The sequence below is a fragment of the Hippopotamus amphibius genome, chromosome 13, assembly GCF_030028045.1.
Source record: "Hippopotamus amphibius kiboko isolate mHipAmp2 chromosome 13, mHipAmp2.hap2, whole genome shotgun sequence".
Classification (NCBI taxonomy): domain Eukaryota; kingdom Metazoa; phylum Chordata; class Mammalia; order Artiodactyla; family Hippopotamidae; genus Hippopotamus; species Hippopotamus amphibius.
In genome coordinates, this window is record NC_080198.1 from 67,258,504 (window position 1) to 67,285,134 (window position 26,631).

The window sequence follows — 26,631 nt, forward strand, 5'->3', positions numbered from 1 at the left end:
CCCTCCCAATTATTTGCCTGATATATCATCCTCTTTCCTGGCAGAAAAAAAAATCAGATCTAGTCCTTAGGAAAAAGTAGAACTGTGATATTTCAGTGGTTTACATTATATGCTGTTTAGCCCTTTGTTATCTATACTGGAGTTTTTTTTTTTAAAGCGTGTATGCTCGCGCGCACGCACACGATAATGGGGAAGAACTCAGTGAAAATGTGTAGAACTCCTCAATTCCTTAAAATTTTTTCCTATTGGAAAAAAACGGAATGGACCAAAGGAAATCATATTTAACCATTATAGCTTGCGTGTAACTTCCCAGAGTTTTATAAAGGGGTATTCAATTTTGCAAAATGATGACAAACATTATCTGTTCTCTATCTGTTCCCAATTTTCATCATTTGAAAGTTTATCAAATAGTGAAATCAGCTCTATTCCTGGTTATTATGGGAGTTTGATCCTGAGAGAAAAAAAAAATGCCACTTTTTTTTATGAAGTAGAAAGCCCAAATTAACACTAAGGTTTATTCTTCATAAACTAGGCTAGGAGACAATAAGAGCAGAAGTTCGTAATATCATTCTTCTGGTTTGATAGCCATCCAGCTGAGGCCCCTGGCACGACCATCTCCATCCTTTAAGTAACATTACAGGTGATGTCCTGAAGCTTTAATGGAAATACACTCTCTGGTTTGAATCGCTCATGGAAACAATGAGGACCAACGTTTGGCAAGAGGCCACAGTCCCCCTCTTGAAGGACTGTGGAGGATTGCCAAACGTGTCTAATCTGCAGGAAGCTCTCACCCAACAAACGGAATCTAGTTTCAACAATTCCTAAGGACACTGTATTTTAATGCGACACACTTTGCTAGGTTGGTTTTACCACATTGCTTTAAAAGCCTTACAATGATGAAGCCTTTGAAAGTGAATTTCTCAACTGCAGTACCTACGTGATTGTCTCCATTCAACCTCCATTCTTATTCATGCTTCAGAATCTGGGATGTTGAGAGGCTGAGAGGAAAAGGAGCCTGAGTTAGTGGTGGGGGGTGGGGGGGGTGCTGGAATCATGCCAGAAAACAAGCATGTGGAAGCACTTTGCCTGTCTTCCTGAGGACGCCTGTGGACGCCTGCACACGAGGCGCAGCTGAGGTCCATGGGAGCCTGATTACTGAGTGACACATTCAGCTCATCTTCAGAGACAGGTTGGATTTGCCCTTTCCCAAGCCTAAAGCTGGGACACTTCCTTACCTTAGCCTCTTTCATACTCTTAATATTACTTCCGGACAAAGGAAGAAATATTGAATATGATTTTCTTTTCCCCAAACTCAACTCTCAATGGCTTTGTCTTACTTCACCAGTCTCATTTTCGCCGTTTTCCCCCTTTTCCCTCAGACACTTGTACCCTCAAGCCATGTGAAATTAGTTTTGGATCAATCACTTTAGGTACTAGTCTTCACGTTTTATTAAATTTTTTTCTACTCATTTCCTTATTTTTCCCCGGAGGTAAATCACTAAACAAAGTGCTCTTTTGTGAATAGTAAAAATCGTTTGGTCGGCAGATAGCCAGATTTTGCTTGCAGTTGATGTTAAGTGGCTTAGATGTGTACTAGAAGCAATGCAGTACTTTATGGACCAGTAATGCCTTTATTTCATGACGGTGTTCTATAGAGGGTCCAGCTTCCCTTTTACAGTCAGGATGGTGGGAGGTAGAGATAAAAAGATCAGTCCTTATATTTTAGAAACTCTCCCTTCTCCAACATTTTCATGAGGTAAATGAAAATGATGTCTTATTCCATTTGCAACTGACTACCATCGCCATCTCCACTGTCCATCCCATAGTTTTTAATAGAAATAATCCTCTTGTTTCAACGTCAATAAACTCTGAAAGAAATGTCTATGCTCTCTTCACACACTTTAATTTATGGGATCATCACAAGATTGGTCCTGAGACACACTCTGGGAACACTTCAAAGTTTTAATAGCAGCGATTATGTGGTGTATTTGCACAGCACTCTGTAATTTTTAAAGAGATTTCAGAAAAGGAAAATATCAGATCTAAAGCTTCCAATCTATAAGAATGACCTGACTTTCCACCTTATTGCTGTTGGCTGATAAATGTCTCCTTGCTCTTTCCATATCACACTAAAATGGCATATTGTTGTGAAACGTTAAGTAATTATTTTTCTCACACGGAAAGAAACTGACAGGGTAAATGTCATTTTGTGCTAATTCAAAAGACCTTTTAGAAGACATGTTCAAAAGACTTTAGGAGATCTTAAAACAACAGTATTGGTATTTTCATATCAAATATATTTACTTTAATAACTCAGATCAAAGACAGATTGTTTACTTCCTGGTTTCTGTTTAGATTTTTTTTTAGGTTGATTGTATGTGCAAACTATGTTACATTATAGACCTTTTTTCTTGTGGAAAATTTTTGAAAATACATTTAAAAAGTGAAAAAATATAACAAACACATATGATTTCACCATTCAGGAATTGATATTTATAACATTTTTGTCATAAAAAGATAATGTTGAAGTTCTCTTTGGAATTCACTGACTTTCCATAGTGTGTTTGTAGAAGTAGAATTATGGAAGTGGGATCTTCTCATGGTATCAATCTATTTTTCTGAAGTACAGTGCCTGTTGTGATAAGAGCTAAAATGTACCAAACTCCCATACAATCTGTTTTCTCCAGCGTATTGCCCACATGCTATTGGCAGTTGACTTACTCTCATCATGTCTACCAGAAAAATTAATACTTCAATATAATCAAATGATGTAAATAACCATTAATGATTACTGTTGGGTACTTCATCCACAATGATTTCATTTCTGAACTCGTACACTTTATTTTTTATTACTTTGGAGAGGTTTGCCACTCCTAAAAATTATACAGACTATTTTCTCCTATAATGCGAAAAATAAACATAATTCCTATCCTATAATGCCAGTGAAGCAATATAGAGGCCATAAATACAACTTCCCCTATAAGAAAACACTCAGCAATGCCTTTTTTGAAAAGGGAGTTGGCTTATTTCTAAATTACTTTAAAGAATGAGTATTTAAATGTTAACCTGGGTGCTAGTTCTCTCAGGGAAAGAAATAGGAAGATGAAACAGAGGAACATTCCTAGAAATGAGTGTGTGACCTATGTGGTCCTTACAGTAAATTATACTAATTCTACATTTATGTTTGTGTGTTGTGGCCCTATTAAGCTGATATAACTTTTCCATTAGGTGGGCAGGTGGATTTCCTGTAGTACCCCCAAGAGCCTCAAGAGGTATATTGTTTTCTTGTGTTTCCATTACAACATAGAGACTAAGAGGGAATCCTCTGTGGTATTTTCACATAGGTTGTGAATCTTTTATCTGTAGGTTGTATTTGTATCCGAGAGGTGAATATTAATAGCCTCTTGCCAGCAGAGTGACTTTCTTAAAAAAGGGGTTTCCCTGTGTATGGGTGGATTAACCTTTCAAAATATATGTTTCTACTTAAACCACTTAGTTACTGTTTGATTCAAAGGCTGTCATAAAGACAACCTCGCCACTTCTTTATTAGAGCTTGTAGTACACTTACCTAGATCTGAGAGGAACTTTCAGCATAGAACACGGTGAGTAACGTATGCTCGTGCCTTTACTTTCATTTCGCTTACTTACGAGAGTTTGCTGTAACTTAATTTCTTTCTAAAATGCCTAGAGTTTTCATATTAAAATGGCATGTGTGACAGATTTTTGAGTTTGGTAATATTAGCAATTAAGATCTGGTTTCGTGTCTTCCAGGTGGGAAATGTGATAGAATGTATAAAATGTAATAATGTGTGATGCTCGCCTTTAAAAATTTTTATAGCTTTCACCAGTTAGCCCCTTCGTCCACGTCAGATAAGAGAAGATTTTGAAATGACACATTTAATTATGTAATGTTATCCTATTTACTATTTCTAACAATTCTGTAAATAATAACTAAATTTAAGCACTCATTTGAATAATTTTACTATGCCTGTCCTCTTAGGCAATATTGCAGGGTTCAACAATCTCGATTAAGCAATGAACAGGGCAAGGATCCAGGCAGTGTGTGTCGCTGTAGTGGGTAACCTCCATTGTATTCTTCATGGTATTACAGAATTATGCTGATGGGAAGCATAAAAAGTTCTACAAGAATGTATTTCTAAATATAAAGTCACTGGGTTGATTTATTTAAATAGTCAAATTTTCCAAAGGAGATTGGAAATAAACTTCCCTAGGTGTAATTTAAGTGTAGGCAATCAGATTCACATCCAAGGAATGTTCATTTTAAAAGCCAGCAGTGGACAAAGTAGATGAGATGGTTGTGAGCACAGTGGTGATGTTTTCATTAACGCAGCAACATTAAGTTTGTGACTTAGCCACAGAATTTTCTGTTGTGAAATACTAAGGGGCTTCATTATTCTTGGGAATCTCAGGCAATCCCCTGTTGCAGAAACTCTGAAAGCCCTTTTTTAAATGCCAGATCATCCAAGGACCTGCTCCCACAGCACAAGGCCTGCTCAGGGTCTTAACATGGTGTGGGACAAGTAAGAATCTGCAGAATAGGTCAATGCGAACACAGACTATTTTCAGATATGTTCTCCTCAAATTTTTGAGGCTATTTTTTTTTAAAAATCAGAATTGTAATTTATTTGTAAAATCCAGAAACTAATGGGAAACAAATCCTTTCATTTTCTCCTTTCCTTCTCACTCTCTCTTTATCTCTGTCTCTGTCTCTTTCCTGTCTTTCCATCTCTGTCTCCCTCTCAGCTGGCTTCCCTCGATCTCCACTAAGCCTGCATTTTAATTAGTACATCATTGGCTTCCAGTATAATTTTTCCATTGCAATTTGCAGCCACTCTACGATTTCCTAATTTTAATGAGATAAATGAGGCATGAGTGAGGGAGAAATAATAATTCTTAAACATGGGAAATTTAGTCTTAAATTCAGTTGCTCCTGTTAAAGGAACCCAAAACACAGGCGTCAGAGGGAACTGTGGGACAACAGAAGAGACAGGCACCGTCCTATGTGCCTCATCAATCAAGGTCGCTGACTTTTGGACCATCTTCCTCCACTGGGGTTAAGCATCTTTACCTAGATAGTGAGGTGGGGGCAGGAGGAGAGAATGGAGATGCTTACTAAGTTCTTTTATCCTGAGGATAAAACTTTAGACCTTGTTTTAACTGTTACCTTTTAAAAATTGTTCTCTAATGTTTTCCTCTTAAGTGCGTTCGCTATCAATTTGTTAACTTTGCTTCCTCATTAAGATGAGATAATGAACAAGCCTCACAGGAAACCTTGTTAGTCACAGTTGTACTCCCATCTGTTTGGAGTTGTGACAGTTTAGATATTTCAAATATTGTTTTCATGAAGGAAGAAGGATTTAAAATAAAAGAAACATATTTTACACACATATGTCCTCAAGTCTTTAAGAAAGGCGAGACTTTTAAAAATGTCTTTCTACTGAAATTGCACAGAGCGTGAGTAAAAAATCAATTTTATTTGAAAACACTACCAAGATGAAATATCCCCAGGGTTTTAAAATAAAAACAACATATGGGTGAAAATTATTCTAGTGGCTGCAAAGCACAGTCCCAACAAAGGGATCCCTTGACTGATCTAAGAAAGTAAAAAACCTTGGATGACAGAGAAAAAGTGACAGTGGGGCAGTTAGTACAGTTAATAGATTAATAGATTATTATGGTAAATAAAGTTAATTATTCTATGTTTTTGCTAATATGACACATAAATTCTGCAAGAAAAAATATATTAAGCAGCATAATTCATCAAATACATTTGAAAGTAAATTACTCCTTTCACAGTTTTAAAATACAGCATAAATTACAAAGATAGTGAAATGTTTCCTTTCGATGTGAACAAATATTGATAAATAGATTATGTCCAGATGACAGATTGTATGCTTACAAGGTATATTAGTACATTCTTTGATAGGTTGCCATATTCACTTTTTTTCCTTCAGTTTTAAAGAATGCATTATCACTTTCCACAAACTTTTTACTAGGAGAAGCTGTTCAAAAGTGTTCTGGGAAGAAAGCTTACTTTTTTTTTTAACTACAAAAGGCAAAACAACTGTAGATATTAAAATAAGCAAAAAACCGTTCAGCCTGAATAATAGGAAAATGTGCTTCCCTTTTGTATTTTTCTTGTAGAGAGGAAGACAAAATATTGCAACAGTATCAAAACAATCAAATTTGATTTATAATTGAAAAAAGTGAGTAGGAAGATTCTCAACCTTAAAGTGTTTCATGTAGACAAATTTAATCCTACCTAAATGTGTGTCAAAAAATAAGATACATTTCTAATCAGAGATTAGTCTGTTGCTTGTTTAAAAATAAGAAAAAAATATCAGAAAATAAAACCATAAACATTAAGGGTAGATAAGACTAAAGCAGAGACTATATAATTAGTCTGAAAGAATCTTGAATTTCACGGGAAAAAACCAAAGAACAGATTCTGTATATGAAATCCTGTGTCCAGGGGTCAGGTCTCATCTCAGCTTCTCATTACCAACAGAAAGCATTTTTTGAAGTCTCAGGGCTGGGCTCTTTAACTACTAATTTTTATTATGCTAAGCAGTCATTTATTTTCATTCGAGTCATATTGAGATAGCATAGTTCTTTATATATGTATTTGTTAATCTAGTGACAATCACCTGGATGTTAAAATTCCAAGGTAATGGATATTTAGATTTATCACAACTCCTTGATGTTACTACTACTAATAATAATATAACATATTATTATAATAACATAATATGGTAAATAATGGTAAGTACTTAATAATAATAACAATAACATTATTATTATTTTGAAAGTATAGTCTCTGACATGGCTTCTATTGCTAAAAATTCAGTGCAGGTCAGAATACACTCATCTTAAGCATATTTCCATAAAACAATGCCTCCTTAATCTCGCATTTTCATGATTATCAACAAAATAATCAACATTCATAATAACATACATAAAACATTCATGTCCCGTAAAAATCACTTTCTCTACAGGTTTTCCAATGAGTTTTGAATGCTAAACAGTATTTAAATTCTACAATATTTATTTAGAACTTACTGTTCACCAGACAACTCGGGACAAATCTCCTTGTAGTGGAGGCAAAGTGGCAGTGCTTTCAAATGCAACCTCTTGTTTAACCTTTATGTTTTTCCTTTTGAAGATAGGAAGTATTACTGTTACTTCACAGATGAGGATATTAGGGCTCAGAGAGTTTAAATAATTTGCCAAAAGTCATGAAGCTTGTTGAGTTAAGAGAGAGATTGGGACTCACACCTTTTGACACTTAATCCAATCATTTTTGTAATAAACATGTTAAGAAAGGTGAATTTATGAAGTGGGGGACCTCAATGAAGTTCTTCAATAGAAATCCACAGTATGAGAATAATTCCCCAGATAGAGCAAGATAATGGCCCAGAGTAAGCACATGCTTGTTTTGCAGCAGAATGAAGGGCCATTCTATGGACAACAAGGTCCTCTCTATGGGGTAAGAATTGGCCATTGGTCATATCTCAGTAAGCCTCTAAGACGTGTGTCGCAAGTGATATAGCAATATATATAATTCCAGGATGACCAATTTCATAGCACCTAAGAGTTGGAAAAGCTCTTAGCAATTATAATGTTCAATCTTTTCAAATCTGTGAGATGGTGGTAAATAACTTATCCAGGGATGAGCAATTTTAGTGACAGTATCTTGATCTTGACTTCTGATTCAGGAACTTTTCCAGTTTCAGTCCCCAAATGTTAGTTTTTCATGTAGAAGTAATACAGGTGCCCTGAAGTGCTTGAACAACAGAGGAACTGTGGCGGTAAAGAATTTTACTTTATTGCTATAGAACAAAAAGACTTCTTAGAAGGAAATAGATGATAAAAGTCCCCTAATTGGACACCTTTCTCAGAAACATGAAATGGAAAAAAAAAAAAACAAAAAAAAAAAACACGGCTCTTCTTTTAGGTGTCTCTTTCTTTTGGTTTAGCCAAACAATGTGTAGCCAAAAATCTCTTTCCTATTCTCAATTTCCCTCGAGCCATTACTGTAAATGAGAGTGATGTGTAATTTTTCTCTCTTCCAATTTCTTTCACAACCGCAATCAAAGGTCCTTAAGTACCTATTTAGATACAGGAATCTTTTCTTTGCCAGAGAAAATAAACTAATGAAAACTTAGAACAAATTTTTTTTTTTGTAATGGCATTATTGTATTCTTAAAAAAAAACCCTGAGCATTTGTCTTATTTATCATAGAAATTATCTGAAATATTCTAGTGGAATCTAGCCCTGTTTTCTAGGCTAAGTGAATTCCTTTTTCCTTTTTTCTTTTTTAATTTTTTGAATATAAAATTATTTTGATTGGGAGCTCTGGGGATAAAATTTCTTCAACATACAAACTGGTTTAAAGAGTAATTTAGACTAAATTAAGGTATTATTAGGAAACCTCATTCAAGATTTCATATTTAAAATGTTAAAGTTCCATGTGCAACTAACTGCTGGCATAATTTACATCCTTCAATTCATTCATTTAATATGTGTGGCACATTTAGCATATTACAGGCACCACACCAGGTACTGGGAGTTCAGTTGTGTGCAAAACAGATGTAAAAATCACAGAATTTACAGTCTGGTGAAGAAGAATGGCCTTAAGAAAATACTCACACACCAAAATAGTGAAATTACAATTATGATAAATGCTACAAAGGGGAGACGTGTACAGTTGTAAGAATGTATATTGAGGGAATTTGTACAGTACAAGTCAGGAAAGATTTACTTTGAGGGGAAGAGCAATCTAAGGAGAAGCAACAGCAGCCTCAAAGGTTACAGCAGAAGGAAACACGACACCTTCAAGGAACTGACAAAAAGGCTAGGATGATAAGAAAAGTGGTTGGAAGGTGCTTCTGGGTCAATGGGGGAGAGGGGAGCATTTTCAGTTATCATGACTGGCCCGTGATGTCAATACCAGAAGAGGAGCCACACAGCAAAGAACCATCACTTCCTATATCCCACAGTGACTAGTTTGAGACAAGCAAAACCCTTTAGTTATGATAAGGACTTTGGTCACTGTAATGGAAAACCATGAAGGTGGTTTATTTTGGGGGTGGAAAGAGGGGAGATGACAAGATCAAATATGTGTTTTGAAAGGAACACTATGTCTACATTGTGGAGAGCAGATTGAAGGGAGGCAAAACTGGGAAGAGGCAGACCAGTTAGGATGCTACTTTAGTGGTCCAGGTAAAAAAGAATGGAAAGAAGCTATAAAATACTTGAAGTTATTTCTTACCAGCCAATGTAATAGAACATTAAGCAAAGGAAAAGTTTGTCTGGCCCTTTAGCTCCCCAATTTGTTCTTGAGTTTTGTGCAAGTCACTTAATTCTACTTTAAGGAGAACCAAACACAGAGAACAATAGCACCCTTGTCTTCTTCCCACCATAAGGGTTAATCCAGTAGTGATCCTGGTCATCGTCCCCAGTGCTGACAGTAAATATTTGACAGTGATCTTCATAGAATTTTAGAATTCAAGGGATATTAGAGATAATCCAATCAGGCCTTGATTCTACTGAAGAGGGCTGAAATCTACAGAATATAATTAAAACGCTTAAAATTTTGCATCTACTTAATTTAGGAATTGGGACCAGAAAAAGAATGAAAACAAAAGAACTTCTAATTTCTAATCTAGTGCTTTTTTTTTTCCTATTTCTTTCTTACTAATAATCGCAAGGATCTCAAAACTTATGCGTGATTATCCACATACTAGCAACAAATAAGCTCATGCTTTGGAAGTTACAAAGGACTATGAAAAATAGACCCAATGGCTGCTGAAAGTTAACAGAAATATTGTTTAAGAACATTGTTTTTTGTTCATTCACTTTCCTTTCTTAAAAAGATTGAATTTTAAAGCCTTCAGGCAGGACATTCATTTACCTGTTCTCCATAGGCCCTACCACCACCTAATGTCACCAATTTGTCTTAGCTTACTGATACCCTGTGGGCATTTTCCCACTCCTGACAGAAACCACTGCTCTTTTTCCAAACTCCACTTAACCAGCTCAGCATGGATTAACCATGCTGTCTAGTCTCTCTGTAAACTGGCACTCAAGGCACACTGAATACTCGCAGCTAAGGACATTCACTTATTTCTGCCAAGAAAATAAGAGTTTACCAAAAGTCAGTCTTATTTTTCCCCAAGCTATGTGTGGCAATTTTAATTTTTTGCAATTACATAATTTAAATAAAATTTGTATAAGCTTATGATTCATGAGTACATAAAAAGATAAAAGAATTGTTCTGTGCAAGCTAAATTGAGTACCTTGGAAACATCCAATAAAGGTGAGTTGCCAAATTTAAATTGGATGTGGGTGAGACAAATTTAAAAGATTGGAAAAATATCATAAAGATCTAAAAGCATTCTATTTTCAGACAGCTTTGTCAAAGTCTTACAAGTCTAATTCCCTTGTAAAGAAACTAAAACTAGAACTCATGGAGGATTTGTTGTGGGCCAGAAAGCCTGTGTGGAACACGTCAGTAAATCCCTGCTGGGAAAAGAGGGCTTAGCAACTGATGTGCACTTGTGTATTTTAAGTTACAACAAATTATTATGATAGTAATGTATTATTCTTTATGAGTCCCAATTTTAATCAATTTTTTGATCAACTGACTACTTGTAGATCTCTTATGTGATAAGCATTTATGTATTAGACACCAATATATCATTTCTTTAAAACTCAATATGTGATTTCATGTATGTAAGTATGAGTGTATAGGTATGTATGTTTTTCAGCATAATATCTTATAAAATCTTTATTATTTATCATATACATTTAATATAAGGATAATAATTTTCATGATGGTTTAGTACCTACCTAGGACATTTCATTCTAAATGTGTTAAACCTGGTTACCATTTGATTTTGAATTTAGTTAAGGTGGACTCTGGAATGAAACAGATTTTCTGGGTAGTATGAGTTCTAAATTGTATCCCCCAGAGGGCAGAGCATTTTATATAGATAGAAATCACTTGTCAGCCTCAGGTTCTTTCTGTTTTAAGTAAAACTTTCATGCCTTTGATTGCACCATTTATTTTGACACATTCCAATGCTATAGCATAGACTTGACCAACATAACAATCTTATACAATGGTAGAAGAATTCTTTGGCAATTTTTAATGTGATATTTTCAAGGTCTGTAAAACCCATTTCTGCATAGTTGACTATGACTGGTAATGCGCACGCCTTAGTCCTTGAACCTGACATTAGAAATCCAAGTGTATTAAAAGCTTGTCACCACAAATGGCAAAAAGCTCATAAAACTTGGTTTACTTCCAAAAGTAAGTTTATCCTCTAAAGTTGGGTTATTTTGGAACTGTGGATTGTGTAAACTTCCGCTTAAACAATCAAAGAGTTTATGATCTTCACTGATGCACTGAAATCCATCCAAGAATCCAGGAGATCTTTTGGTTAAGTTAAACAGAAAGCAACTTGAGCAGTAAGAAGCTCCTTAGAAAGAGGAGGAACTGGTGGGGGAGAAGAAGAGGAAGAAGAAAGTAACCAAACAATGGAAACAAAGAAATGTGTTTGCTTTTAGCTGAGAGGATGCTGTCAGCCAATTAGGTACTCTAACTTCCGTGGTCTTTAATTGTAAATCTTTGGGTTCCCAGAAATTATATGTGATTTATACTAGTCTTCCCCCAGGAAAACAAACGTATAAAACAACTTTATTTTAAGCCCTCTTGTGTTCAAATTTCCTTGATATAAAAGGTAAAAATAAAACAATGTAAATAACCCACTAAAAACGTCTGAGCAACTGCTGTTGGCCATAGTAAGTCCTGTTACACTCAAACTCTTAATTGTCAATATCAGTTATTTTTCATTTTCACATCTCTCCTTTTATACAGTTAGGTATCCTTAATTCTACTGTTAAAATATTTGGTCCGCACTGTGAGACATGTACCAGGTAGGATCCTGGAGATATGAAAATAAGAAACACCTGGATTTGAGCCTGTAAGGCTCAGCATCCTATTTTCTCAATAGCATGATGAGTTCTTTGAAAGCAAGTACTATTTCTTTACTTGGAATCTTAAGAGGCAGAGAATTTTAGAGTCAAAAGGAGCCTTAAAAGATATCATCTATACCAACCCCATTCACCAAGCTCTCCTGATATGAGCTCTTCCCACCCACCATGAGCCAAGGTGGTGAAATGATCACATTATTTATCTCCTTCCTCCTAAGACTCTGTCACAATGACACCCATAAACAATTCTAGCGCACTAACTACACGCCAGGCACCACTGTATAAATTTTACATCTATCAACATATTTAAGCCTCATTAGGGTACGATTATTATCCCCATCTTACCAAAGTGGAAACAGAGACACAGAAAGGTTGTAATCTCTCAGTCAATGAGTCACTAGAGGACCCAGGACTGTACTTGGGCAGTCTCGCTTCCGAGCTTGCTCTTAATCACTATGCAACTCTGCTTCTGTAGATGCAAAGGAAACATATTTTAAAAGTTTACAACAAGGGAAGGAAGACAGCTCTATTTTTCACCCTATTTTAAACCATTGATTTTACGTAGCTTTACTGTCTTCACCTTATTTACTGAAGTTTAACCTAACTTAGGCCTTTTCCAAAAATTTTTTAAAGAACGTGCTATGGGTTCTAGAAGTAATTTCAGAAGAGAGATAGCAGGACTTAATTCACAGTAGCTTTGTTGGCAGAGAGCAGTCACAGTACAGTCACATCTCTTATCAAGGATGATAGTGTACAAAGGTTCTGTGTCTCAGGGACCACATATGTGAACATTTCTGGGAGAAAAACAGCTTCTCAGATGACCCTGCAGGGTAGAGACAAATATCACAGACATGAGAGAAAGATCTGTTGACTTCTACCTAAGAGTTAACAGAAATGAGTATAGCAGGCAGACACCATAATCTGCAGTACAAACTTGACCAGTTTATATTGTAAGTATTTCAGGATAAACTATCTGAGAAATTCATCTTGAGTGGACAAAGGTTAAGAGGGGTCAGGTGCCCTATCTTTCCTTTATCTTTCTGCTATGTGATATTCAGATACTATTCGTTTTAATGAAAGTTCACGATGTTCTATGTCTGACTTAGTTGTCCCATTGAGGATCTGCCTGAAACATTTAAAATGTTTAGCAAAGCAAAAACGTTTGAATGACACATTTTATAAGAAATAAATGAACCTGTCAAGCTGCAATAGGCTGCAATGTGCTGCTACAGGCTTGGGGATTCTCACTGCACTGTCTCCTGGCTCGGTGTAGCAGGTGCTTTGGTCCTGCCTGTTTTCATGTCTCCACGCCAGCCAATTACAATTCAGGAAGTCCATGCCCTTCCTTCCAGGCTGATTCTGGGAAAAACTGAAGGAGCAAGAACTTCAGTAGAATTCCTTATCTTATGGTTTAATGTCACCCTGACTTATAATTTCAGAGATTAAAGTGCAGAGAGGCACACACCTGTTTACCAAGTCTTATGAGGCTTCTAAAGTGGTTCATTTTCTCTACAACTAAAAAAAAAAAAAAAAAAAATGAAGCACGGAAGTTGAGAAAGGCCCTATGTCTTCAGGGTTGGCCTGATTTGTTTGCTTCCACTTGAAAAAGAAGCCCTTTAATTGCTGAGTGTCTTTTGCTGATGGTCTTGTTTCTGTTCTGATGGGAAAACACCCCTTATAGGGGGAAATGGATAAACTATTGGAAATTATGATTATTCCTGTGATGTTGATTTTTCTGATTATCACTAGCTGATACTTTAACTTCCTGGGTAAAAGAATAACAAGTGTAAAATTCCAGGCTTTGCAAAGGCTCTTTAGAAGGAAATACAATCTTTGGTAAAGTACCCCTTTGAGACAATACCTATTTCATCTGTTTTTAGTGCCTCGGAAGTATTATCTGAGAATTTAAAACTATAACAAAACAAAAGTTTGGTTTTTGTTTTTGGTTTTGATTTTTTTTTTTTTATTATGGTATAGACTCTAACATTTTAAGTCTTCAAATTTCCCTCTCCACATGCTGTTTTCAGGATTTTTTACCACCAGTGTTCAAATAGTATAATGTCCTTGCCTAAGAAATACGTTTCTAGGAGGTTTCATTTATCAGGTAAACATTTCCTACATTAGTTTTTAAATATTTTAACATTAACATTAGATCTCAGCTTATTTCAGACTTGAAACTTCACCTGTATAATGTTCAATTGTGGAACAACAACAGAAAGTCATGGACTAGGCGTCAAATGGCTTGACATCTAATCCTAGATCAGCCATTAATTAGCCAAATCATTGGGTCCTCTTTGGGCTTCTGTTTCCTCTCTTGTAAAATGATGTCATAATTCTTAGTATTCTTCAAGGTCTCAAATTCTATGATTCTCTAATACTCCAGGTCTCCATGTGTCATTTCAGGACTTCTGGGAAATCAACATTTTTTTAAAAAGTAATTTTAGGAATAAAGAAACCTTTGAAGATATTTTTAAAACCTTACTGAAATTTTATTTTATAAATGAATTGTTTTAAAAACCTCATCTTCCAGAAATTACAGAGTGCACACTTAATTGCAAGTCCTGCTTTGTCAGGTAGCACCTCACTTGCTTGCTTTTTCAAAGCATTTGCAGAATTGTACGGTATTTCCAGAGTGCCACATGAAGAAACTGGGCAGTTCTGCAATTTTGTATAGCTAAAAGATAGTTGTATTAGTTGGTGGTCTAATTCCTACAACAGCCCTGAAATGCATTTGCTTTCATCTAGTAACTGGCTACCATGGTGGTAGTGGATGACTTTTAAACACTTTTAAACAGCTGTCACAAGCTGAAAACAAAAGAAAATAAAAAAGCCATCCTCCCACACTATGTAAAGACAGCTTGCCAATAGCTAAAACAAATCCTTCTTGGAGCATTTTAACAAACTTTTCTTGGGATTGTTGTTACAATTAAATAGAAACTCATAAAACTCAAACAAACTGGTTTCATGTTTCTTACAGACCTGAACTGCCCAACTTTTCTGATGGGATCACAGCAATTAGTGGTTTCCAGATGCATATCAAATGTGTTAAGTGCCTGCAGGAATTGGCTTTTAAAACATACACAAGTCTTCCAGTGCTTCAATCTCAAGAATCTACTATAACCCCCAGGAGGGACTATGATGTCTGTGTAATGTCTGACCACAGTTTGGTGCTTAAGTTGCAATTAATATCAAATAGAAAAAAGTGGGAAATGAAAAAAATTCTGTCTTACACACTTTTTCAAATTTCCTCCTTTTTTAATGACCACATTACCAGTTCCCTTGTTATCCTGAAAATCCTGGAAATAATTACTAACTCCTATTGGAGAAAAAGCTGGAATGAATGCGATTCTGAGAAGAAAGCTCTTGGTGTCATTGGGTCGTTAGGCACTCCTGGAAAACTCATTCTTGGACTTGGCTAATTGAACTACAAACATGTCAGTCTGACAGTGTTAACAGTTTATGACTCGTGTGTTGGAATGTCCAGCTTTCTTCACTTACTCCTGGACAATTTCTCACTGTCATGAGACTCTTCCTTAACTGGAAGACTGGGTCCTTATGTTTACACCCAGTATTTTACCTTTGATTGAAACTAGACAGAAGGCAAGTTCATGGTCTGTCTTCTCATAACTGGCAGTGCTGAAAACAAGACATGAGAATAAAAACATGGCTTTTGGGAAACATGCATAACAGGTGGTTTCTCCTCCATTGACTGACAAGGTTATCTTCCCTTGAGATGTGGCCAAAAGTCTCATGTCCTTTATATTTTTTTTCCTTTAGATTCCATGTGGACGACTCTTAAAAACGAGAAGCACGAAGAGAAACTGGTCATGCTCACCAATCAGTCAGAAGATTCTGAAAGGTAATGACAGACATTATTTAGAGGATGTATGCCTCTAATAGTAATATTCTAATAGGAGCACTTCAGCTTTCAGACAAAGGTTTTCAGTCTCTCAAGCATAGATGAGAACTTATCTGGATACAGCCACAAAGAGTTGATAAGAAAGTATGGTAGATAACAGTGTGGACTATTTGAACACATTTTCTTTTGCTGCTATTCAAGGAGGCAAGAATCATAGCAAGTTATGGAAGTTATTTGATTTTTTTTCGCTTGACAAGTTTGGATCTTAAGATAATTTCTCTTGAATAGCACACATTTTCTCCTAGGAAACAACTCTATTTCATTAATAAGGTGAAGAGTAACTATATCTTCTCTCCTGAATGATTAAATCCTTAGCTCAGGTATAGGGTGAGAAATTTACTAAATCCCTTATCAAAAAATCCCTTCTTCAGTCACTTTCTACATTCTATCAACCATTTATGGCTTTTCTCAAGCTTTACTCTGTTCATTGATCCATATAGTTATTTCTTTGACTTCTTATTTGGCACCTTTTTGTGCAAGATATCATGCCAGCTGCTTCTAGAAGATGAATCGGATCCAGTGCTTTTCCTCTAGCTGCTTGCAGTTCAGAAGTGAAAAGCCACACACACACCTAAGTATAATAAACGTTGAATGTTCTGTCTCATAAAAGAGGCACAGATAATCTGCCCTGAGAAATCAGAGGAAGGTGAGAATCCTAGTTGTGGGCATAAAAAGATGTGTGAAGATGGGTATGTTTGACCTAATTTCCGGCAAAAAGAAAATAGGGGGACAGATCAAAAAAAAGAGAAAGGAAAGGGTATTCCAAGCTGAAAGCAGAATGTGTACAAAAATGTCGTGTAGGTAAGTTGAGTACTGGTGAGCAGTTCAGTTTGACTTCCACATCTGGCATGGAATACAAAACACATCTTGAATGAGAGACTAAATAGCTGAGAACTTATTGTACAGGCCAGTGTTTCTCTGTGTATAAAGACAAAACTTCTTTCAAGTGAAAGATAATTTAAGGAAATAATTACCCTCAGGTTCTCAAGTCAGTGTTGCTCAAACTTGGGTTCTCATAGCCTGTGGATCTGGAGACATATTCTCAGGGTTCTTGGTCTGTGAAAAACTTTTCATTAAAAGAAGCCCATATGTACTTCCACTGTGAGAATCACGACCATGCACAAGGGAGCCATTAAGAATTCTGAAAAAGGATTGACAATAGGCTAATCTGGCCACAGTGTCTGAAATTGGCGTGGGGGGGGGACAGAGGTGCGACTAGAAGCTTGAATAAATGTAGAAATGTTGATTTCTCCCATCCCTCTCAACCAGTTACATTCAGTATCAATAACAAACATTTTAGCCTTTAATTGCATTAATTTAGCATTTTATTATGCACTACTCTTTATTATTCTATAATTGTGCTGTATGTATAAGTCTTGTCTGCTTAGTAAGATTTTATCTACCTCAAGGGAAAGAACTCGGCATACAACAGTATAACCCACTTTAGCAGTAGGTCTACAATAACCATTGATCAGTTTCATATAAATTATTATAAAATGTGTAAGTAAAATAGAAATTCACCTCACAGCAGTAGTTTGAGGATTAACTGATTATATTGACAACCTCTAAGATACTATAGCTGTTACAGAAGTATAGAAGACAATATATGATGTTGAACGATTTCTAGGAAAGATGATATCCCATTCTCCATTGGTAGCAAAGGTCCACATTTGGCAAATTTTACCGGTTTAAAAAAAAATGAATGAAAGAGAGGAAAAGAAAGAGAAGAAGGGAGGAAGGAAGGAAGGGAGAAAAGCAGGCAGACAAACCTATTGTTTCTGGGTGTTGAAGATATGAATAGCCTAGCTTTTCGTTCAGTATAACCACGATGCAGAAACGTAGGGATTACCCCCCCTACCCCACCCCCCACACAAACCATTTTCTTCCATGTGGAGAATTATAGGACTCTGTAAGCTCCTGAGTCCCATTCTGTTGCCTTCTCTCCTCAGCAACCCAAATTAATGTTTAGATTCTCTACATTTACCCATGATAGAAACTACTCAGAATTTAGTAGTTAACATATTTTTTTCTACACTAGTAAAATTTTTGTATTTCTAAGAGAATGAGACAAGCAGGTCCTTTGACAGTAATTTAAAATGCTCAGGAGATGGTTTTCAGGTCAACCTTTTGGTGTATATGACTTGGGGTCCTCTGGAAGAAGGATGGGTGGATGAGACAGATGCAGTCCCCGCCTTCCTCTCAGGTCAGGTGAGAAAGAGAGAAGAAAGAAGGGAGATGATAGACCACAGAATAGGAACTGAATAGTGAGTGCTGGTCATCTTTCCCTCCTTCTCTCCTGAACTGATCCCTTCCTACTTGAACCATTTTAGGTTCTGCAAGGGTAAAATTTGCCACGTCTTAGAGATGATACACTGATATCGTGGTTGTCGTACCAAACTACTTTTTAAAGTAAAGGAGTAGAGGAAACAACTGATCCCAGTGAGAAATCATCAAAGTAAATACAATATGTTATGTTTTTATACTTCCTGTTAGCAAAATCTCAAAGCATATTGTTTAAAAAGCAGCCCCACTCAACATACCATGATCCTGGGGTCATCCTTGCTTTGATGTACTCTTATAAGACCAGCTCCTCATTTAAATTTTTCTAAAGCAGAATTTTCCCTCTGTCCTAACATTTATTTTGAGAAATGTATTTTTAAAATACATTGTGTATTCAGAAAATTATAATTATTACCTAGCAAGGAGAACTATTATGATTGATTATAGCCTCAAGTAGAGGTAATGGCAGTAGAACAAAATGAATGTTAAATTCCCATGACAAGCCTCCTTTACCTGGCATTAAACTCATTCACGTTAGCACTTGTTCAGCCTATGTATTGAATATGGTCAAATACAATCTCTGTTATTCATTGCCTTCTGGGAACAATACACTGGTTTCAGATGCACTTAAGGAGCTCCTGTGTCTTTCCGCATATTCAGAACATTTAAATGTCTTGATGCAAAACGCTGGTGGACTTTAAGAAAATTAAACAATAGGTTTTTTTTTAATCCCCCACATGAATAGTACATTCCCCTCCAGATGCAGTATTTGGCAGCCAAACAGCTGCTGGCTATTAAACGTCCCTTAAAGCTTCATTTTTTGCTCATAAAGGGAAGAATAGCATTAGGGACGTTTATGGGGTGAGAGGCAGATGTTTTGGTTGGAATAAGACTATGTGGTAAGCGAAAGCTAAAATGATCATTTTTATGATATCATAAGCATTTTTACAATTCTTTTGGCCTCTTCGTTTTTAACCTACTTCTTACCTGACCCTAAATTAAACTATTCTGGAAGGGCAGAATAAAGGGCAGTTTATACAGTTGCTGTCCACATTGTGAAGAGAGAAGTTAATGCTATCATCCACTTTCTCAGACTAACATATCTATTTTCTATCCATTCACATTGTTTTGTCAGATAAAAGAGAAATTAATTTCGAAGTGCTGAATAAGTGTTTTTAATGACTCACAGAACATCACAGATAGTCATCTATTTTTTCTCATAAATTTTGCTAATTCTTAGTCATGCTTGAATTTAAATAGTTTCAATATTAAAACTCATGAGACAAATTTGTCAGTTTTTCAGAAATTGTAGCTCTTCAAACTAATAAACATCAAAGTTACATTGGGTTTCTGGACAACAGTGTAATTAAGTCTCTTCTCTTTCCAAAATAAGAAAGTAGCATCTCAAGCACCTGTTTCTGTGTAACATATTACATAAAATTAACTATTATTAGATGGATACATTCACAGAGATTTAAGGGGGGGGAGGGGTTGCTTTTGGAAAACTTGTGTTTTCAGCCAGACTCCATAAAGCACATTTAGGAAAAGCTTTTTCCATACAGACAACACCCACGGGATGAACTTTCTATTTTCTAAGGCCCAGCTTAAACAAAATGCCCAAGAAGGTATCTACGGTATATCTTTTGTTCTGTCTGTTTGTTTGATTTAATGTAACAGTCACTTGTAAAGTTACTGCTATGTGCTAGGAAGTGTTTGGGGAAATACTGTTGGAAAGAATACCAAATTAAAAATTTCCAAAGGTGCTGCTAATCACTTATCTTGGAAGAACTGGTACTACCTCTCCGCATGAAATTTGAGTATCTGGAGACTGGATCCGCCAGCTTTGACCTCAGTGGAAGCATCTTTGACATTAACTGTGGAGGCACATAGCTCGCTTGGAGGTCTCACTAGGCCCCCGGCAGGCTGCAGACAGCCTGCAGCCAGCTGAGTGAGCTGTAAGTCTGTTCTTTCTGTGTGTGGCAGCTCCTAAGGGTTGCCCTTTTTTTGCAGAAGGCTTCAGAGTTTAAGCTAATGGCCGGTTCTCCAACATGGTAATTAAATACACAGACCCTTCTAAGGCAGTACATTTAGTTTCCGTGGCTTGAATGTGATGTGGATCAAAGCCAATGAACATGATGGAAGATACTACATTAGCAAAATTCCAGTTTTCCGGGAAATTTGGAAATAACAAGTTCACAACTCTTTATGCTGCCATGACAGGAAGTTAAGTCAAAACACTAAGTGAGGAAATAATGCAGAAAAACGAAGGCACTTGGGTTTGGAAAATTCAAGTTGGTTTTTCTTTGGATCTTTCTCTTTTATTCCTTCATATAAATTAAAAATTTAATACCCTCGGTGAATTGGGTTTTTTCATCGCTAGTAGGCTTCTACTTCGAGTACTACATACGTCTCTGTTCAAACATAGATTAACTTTAGAAATTAGGGAGGTTATGTTCAGAACTTGCTTGAAGTAAATTTTTATTCCCTGCTTTTAGTCATTTATATCATTTGGTAATTTTTATATCAAATGATATTCAGAATATAAAGTGACATAGTGCTCACTTTATATTCTGAATATATTGCTGTGTTAGGAAGGCTTGTAATTACCTGAATCACACATCACCTCACTTTCCAAAGCAACCGTACTAGAGAATCATTTTTCGTTTCACATCTAGGAAATATTTCTAAGCTGGAGACATCTGCTTTCCAAATACAATTACATTCATTGTTCTAACCATGTAAGTTCCATTATTCTCCTTATATTACCAGAGCAGTTTTCAAGTATTGCAGAAAATATCAGCACATTATTTTAAGACTCCAATCATTTGGATGATTTGCCTTTGTTAAATTTTTTTACTGTGTACTATATCACACTTTATTTTAGAATATAAACACGAAGGGAAATGTAAATATTAGCAACAAAACTTAGATGAGTTTCACACCCTATATTGTTACTATCAGTAGTTGAATGTGACTTTCTTGGAGGGCTATTCTTCATAATCAGATTTCCATTTATTTAGTATTTTATACAGCTTGGACAGTCTTTTTCACACTTGTATCTAGATTTAGAGTAGATAACAAGCTACGCAGAAAAGTAAACTTCAGTATGTGCTTCTTGATTATTTCCAATTGCTTCTGTGTCTTACCTGCTGAAAAGTTAGCTGCTCTTTATAGAAAAAGAGCAGATCACAGTGAGTAGCACATGGTAAGGGCTCTGACATGTTTGTTGAATGAGTGAGTAAGTGGAGACTAATTTAGCCTGTAAGGTTGCTCTACTCCTCTGCTAAACAGAACATTTTTCTGATCATCACAAATTAACCTGCCACAATGCCACCTTCTTATTCTCCTTGCCTTTCCTTTTCTTTTTGAAAATAGTATTTATTATTATTATTATTATTTATTTATTCATTCATTTATTTTTGGCTGTGTTGGGTCTTCATTGCTGCGTACAGGTTTTCTCTAGTTGTGGCGAGTGGGGGCTACTCTTCCTTGCAGTGCATGGGCTTCTCATTGTAGGTGGCTTCTCTTGTTGCGGAGCATGGGCTCTAGAGCACAGGCTCAGTAGTTGTGGGCACATGAGCTTAGTTGCTCCTCGGCATGTGGGATCTCCCTGGACCAGGGCTCAAATGTCCCCTGCATTGGCAGGCGGATTCTTAACCACTGTGCCACCAGGGAAGTCCAATAGTTTCTATGTTGTAATTATAACAGTAAAACATGACTTATAAGTCAGTTCTTTCTGTGTGTGGCAACTCTAAGAGTTGCTATATTTATGTAGAAGGCTTCAGTGTTTGCAAATACAGATGAAAAGAAAGAAAAGAAAACTCAAGTTTAGTCCTAACACCCAAAATAACTACTGATAGAATTTTTCAGATCTCTCTCTACCTCTTTTTATCTTTTTCTTTAAAAATGGGACTATAACGGAAAAGTTGCTTTTGAAAATTTTTAAGTAGGTATATGATAAATATTTTCGCAGGTAAATATTCATCTCTATAGTATCCAGTTATGTAGCTGTATCAACATTGATTTAACTGATTCCCTGTTTGAGATATTTAAGTTGTATTCAGTCTTTTACTATTAGGAACAATGCTGCAACAGACATACTTGTATTTAAATCTTTGTGCACATTCAGTTTTGTTTTCTTAGAGTAAATTCCTAAATGTGGAATGTTGAGTGAAAGTACAGAAAAATTTAAAACTTTTGATAGGTACTTAACAATGCTCTCAAGCAAAATAACACCAGTTTACTCTCTTTCCAGAAATAGACCGATTTTTCTACAGTGTCATTATTGCTTCAAATTTTATTCACTGTCGAACCAAGTACTTCATTCTGGTCAAAATTTTCTTTCCTAAGAAGACTCTCCCTTACTGAAATTAAAGTTGCCCTGCCACTTCAGTTGGTCAGCTTTCTAGAAGTCCTTCTCACCAGGTGAGACAACCTACTCGTAGTATTTTCTCTACCGTCAACCCCCTCCCGTTCCTTCTCTTTCTAACACCCTCACTTCTTAAGCTCTCTCTCCTTCTCTCCAATCTGGATTGTTACTCTCTGGCCAACAGTGCAGTCTTTTTCCTAGAACCTTCTTCACCACCTCAGAATTTCTAATTGTTGGTCTCTTCTGGCTGTCCAGTTTTTCTAGTGAGGGTCTTTCCAATTTGTAGTCTTGAGATATGTGAATGGCTGTACTATTTAGACCAACAGTGAGGGAGGAGATCTCACACTACAACAGTTTACTATGTAGATTGTCATGCAACCTCTCACCCCCATCCCAGACCTCTTCTGTGCCTCCTGTCTCTGAATCTAGAGGCTGTGGGTTTCATCTTCCCAAAAGAATCAGCTTCTGGCCTTGCCTGGGGTATTCAGATAGTTTCCTGGCTGCCCAGGTTCCCATGAGAGGAGACCTCAGGAACTCAAGTGCTCCGTTCCCTTGCTTCAGCCTTTTCTTCAGTCCTTTCAAGTGCTCAGCCTCTCAGAGATTCTAGGGGTAAATTGGCCTCACTTCTCGGCAGCTTCTCTCTCTGAAGGCACAGGTTTTAACTTCCTCTGCTCCAGTAATTGAGTTACGACTTCTGCTTTTCCTCTTCCAAACATCAATTGAAAAAAATTAATCTAAGTTGTCTCCTCTCCCAATTCTATGTGTTGTTGTGGATTAATGATGATTTAAAGAATTCATTGCTTTGTATTTTAACAGAGCTTTAAGAAAAAAGGTTAAATTCATATGTGCTATATACATTATGGATAGCTACCTATTACTGAAACAGAGTAAGTCAAGGTCAATTTTGAGAATTATTTTATAAGTGAAACTAGGTGTTTAGATACTGTCTGAGGCTTGATGTTTTCTGACATTTTCAATTCAATGGCCAGAGACTTGGTATATCATCAAGTGTATTTACATCCAGTTAACTTCAGAGAGTATTAATTTGTCACATTTAAAGCTTTGCACCCAAATTCTACTTTGCTGATCTCAACCCCAGCCCTCTTACTGTTGTTTTCATTTGTCTGTTAGCCCAATCCCTTACTTTGAGCCTCTCAGGATCACTTGGTTTTGGAGTGTCTTTTCTACTCAGCAAAGATATAGGTCTTGCTTTGTAAGCCACATCCAAAATCTTGTTCATTAAATAGCCTAGTTAAGCCCATTTACATTTGTTGATATGATCAGCATGTTTGTTCTCAATTCTGTCTTACTATTTGATGTTAATATTAATTTTAGATTTACTGTGTTTCCTTCTCTACTTGGTCTGTCTTCTTCGCTTATTTTTAGTACTTAATTTTGCATTTAGAAAAGCTTCTATTTTTATTCTAGTAGTTGCCTAACTGTATGCTAATAACTCTTAAAATTCCCTTGATCTTTTTTTCCCCTTTAACTAGGTTTCTCCTACCTGGTTTGTCAGATTATTATAATGCTCTTTGACTCACCTATAATCCATGCAGCAATGAACTTATTCTAATTTTTACTTTTTCCCTTCTCCTACAACTTTTTATTTTGTCAGAACCCATTTTAGATAATGCTTTTTCATACTTGTTCTCCCTTTTGTTTTAATCTTGGGCATATTCTTAGATCTACTATTTTAATACTCATCAGCAGTCTCTTCACCAAAATTTCCTTTAGTTTTGATATATGTAAAACAGCTTAGTTGGATAAAAGATTCTTTACTCATACTTTCCTAAAAATTTTTTTAAATGCTGTGTCATTTTTGTCTTGCTTCTTATGTTTCAGTCAAGAAACTTTGTAAGTTTCTTGGTATTTTTTTCCCCCAGAGGACCGATTCTTAAAAACTGAATAACTCTGTATTGTAATTTCGAAGGCATATGGTTGGGGGGAGGGCACTTTCAACAATAAGCTTTCCGTTTTTTACTTTGATTATAGTTTCAACAGTTGTTCTACTTCATTGTTTTATTTTTCTTGTTCAGAAAAATCAAATGTGTATTGGATATTTTTTGCTATCCTATATCAAGCACTTTCTTTCTGCTCTTACTTATTTCTTCATTTTATTTTTGTTTCTGTACTCAAAATCTCTTATGAGACTTGTTGTCAAATATATCCTTCCTTGGAGACTTTGTAATTTGGCCTTCACCTATGACATGATTTTTATCTTTTTTTCAATTTTCTTTCCTGAATTTGGTTATATCTCATCTTAAATTGTGCTTTTGCACACTTCTGTCCTGGGTTTTCTTGAATTTATGATTTAAGGTCCTCTTTTATATCTAAAAATGCTTATTTAGAGATGTTTATGCTTGTTGAGATTTTGTTACAGTTTTCTTGTGCTTCATATTTGGTTTTTTAGAGAATATTTTGATCAGATAAAATCTGTTGATTCTCACTTTCTGTTTTTCTTCTTGCAGTTTTTAGTGGCTGTCAACTGCCCATTTTACAATCAGTTTCCTGGACTGGAAATAATAGATGTCTCTTTGTAAACTTGGTGAGAATGTCTTACTAGGTTTCTTAGTTCAAGAGGACCCTCCTCTGCCAGTGAAGATAAATGCTTTTTCTTTGCTAGTTGGTGCGTTCGAGGTTGATATATGTTCTGATTTTGTTTTCATAGGGTTCAGTTCCACAGCCTGCTTTCTTATACACCTTCACCACCAGACTCCACAGGATGCTTCCCCCTTCCAGATCTCATCTTCTCCTTCACAGTGGTGCCTTCCCAAGGCCGCCACTGTCAGGAGACAATTCTCCGTGGGTCTCTCACATTCATGCATGTCTTAAACAAGCAGAGACACTGACTGCCTTTGTTCTGGGTTACCTTTCCAAGATATTTATTTTAAAAAATTCTTAGGAGACAAAAGTAATGTCTTCTCCGGACTAAAGGGCACAATTGCTTACAGTTCTGGAATATTGTGTCTCCCTTCATAGCAGGGGCAGTCATTTACTGTCCAGTATAAAATATTCATTTTCCTACGATCAGGGCTCCTTCTCTGTAATGCAGTAAATTTGTTCGCAAGGGCCACCTGGCTACCTTTAGACCTCACTGTGAAAACTAGGCCTGAGGAACTAGCCCAGTTTATCAGGAACACTGGTTCTCTGGCTACTGCTTTTCTGTGACCAATAAAGTCCCTTATCTCTGACATAGAAGTCTCATCTCTTCTGTCAGTATCCATGAAACACTGATGGGCTAAAGCGTTAGTCTGCAAATAGAACGTCTCAGCCTCTTCACAGTTGTTGATAGTGGCCTTTTGAGCTTTGGGTTCCCAGAAGCCAGTTCTCAGCCACGTTCTGAGTATTTTCTCATTCAGAATGAGACTTTTTTTTTCTTCTCAAAATTCTGATATATTCCTCTAAAAAATATATTATGAATATTTTTAAACGTATACAAAAGCAGGGAGAATATTATGGTGAAGCCCTTAATCATCACAGCAGTTTTTATAATATTCAATACATGGGCAATCTAATCTCATCTATAGCCACAGCTATCCCCAACTTTGGATTATTTTGAAGAAAATCCAAGATGTCATCTCATTTCAACCGTGAATATTTCAGTATTTCTGAAAGATAAGACTTTCTCTTAAAAAAATACCCACAATATCATCATTACACTTACCACATTTAACAATATTAACAATAATTCCTTAACATCACAAAATATCCAGTGTTAATATTTTTCCCAATTGACTTGTTTCTATATACAGTTTATTGAACTAGGATCAAACATTTGATTATTCTAGCTCTTAATTGTCTTTTGTCTTTTGGTCTATAGCTTCCTCTTATGTTTCTCTTTTTTTTTTCTTGCAGTTTTGTGGTTGTTTTTTTTTGTTTGTTTTCTTTTGTTTTGCTGCTGTTGTTTCTTGAAGAAACTGGGTGATTTACAGTTTGCCAACAGCAATCACGTTGGTCATATAATAGATGTTCCTCTGTCCACTGTATTTACTATAAATTGCTCCTTAGATCTTAAGGCTTGGTCAGAATCAGATTTTATTTATTC

At 36.1% G+C, this 26,631-nt stretch overlaps 1 protein-coding gene across 1 annotated transcript in view; it reads left to right on the forward strand.

Annotated features, from left to right (window-relative positions):
• The first annotated feature begins 15,821 nt into the window (after window positions 1-15,821).
• Window positions 15,822-26,631, forward strand: part of TNIP3 (TNFAIP3 interacting protein 3) — an 86,119-nt gene continuing 75,309 nt past the window's right edge. Inside the window, exon 1 of the mRNA XM_057706379.1 lies at window positions 15,822-15,877. Within this exon, the coding sequence (XP_057562362.1) occupies window positions 15,846-15,877 (32 nt within the window). The 5' untranslated portion in view covers window positions 15,822-15,845. The remainder of the gene's footprint in view (window positions 15,878-26,631) is intronic.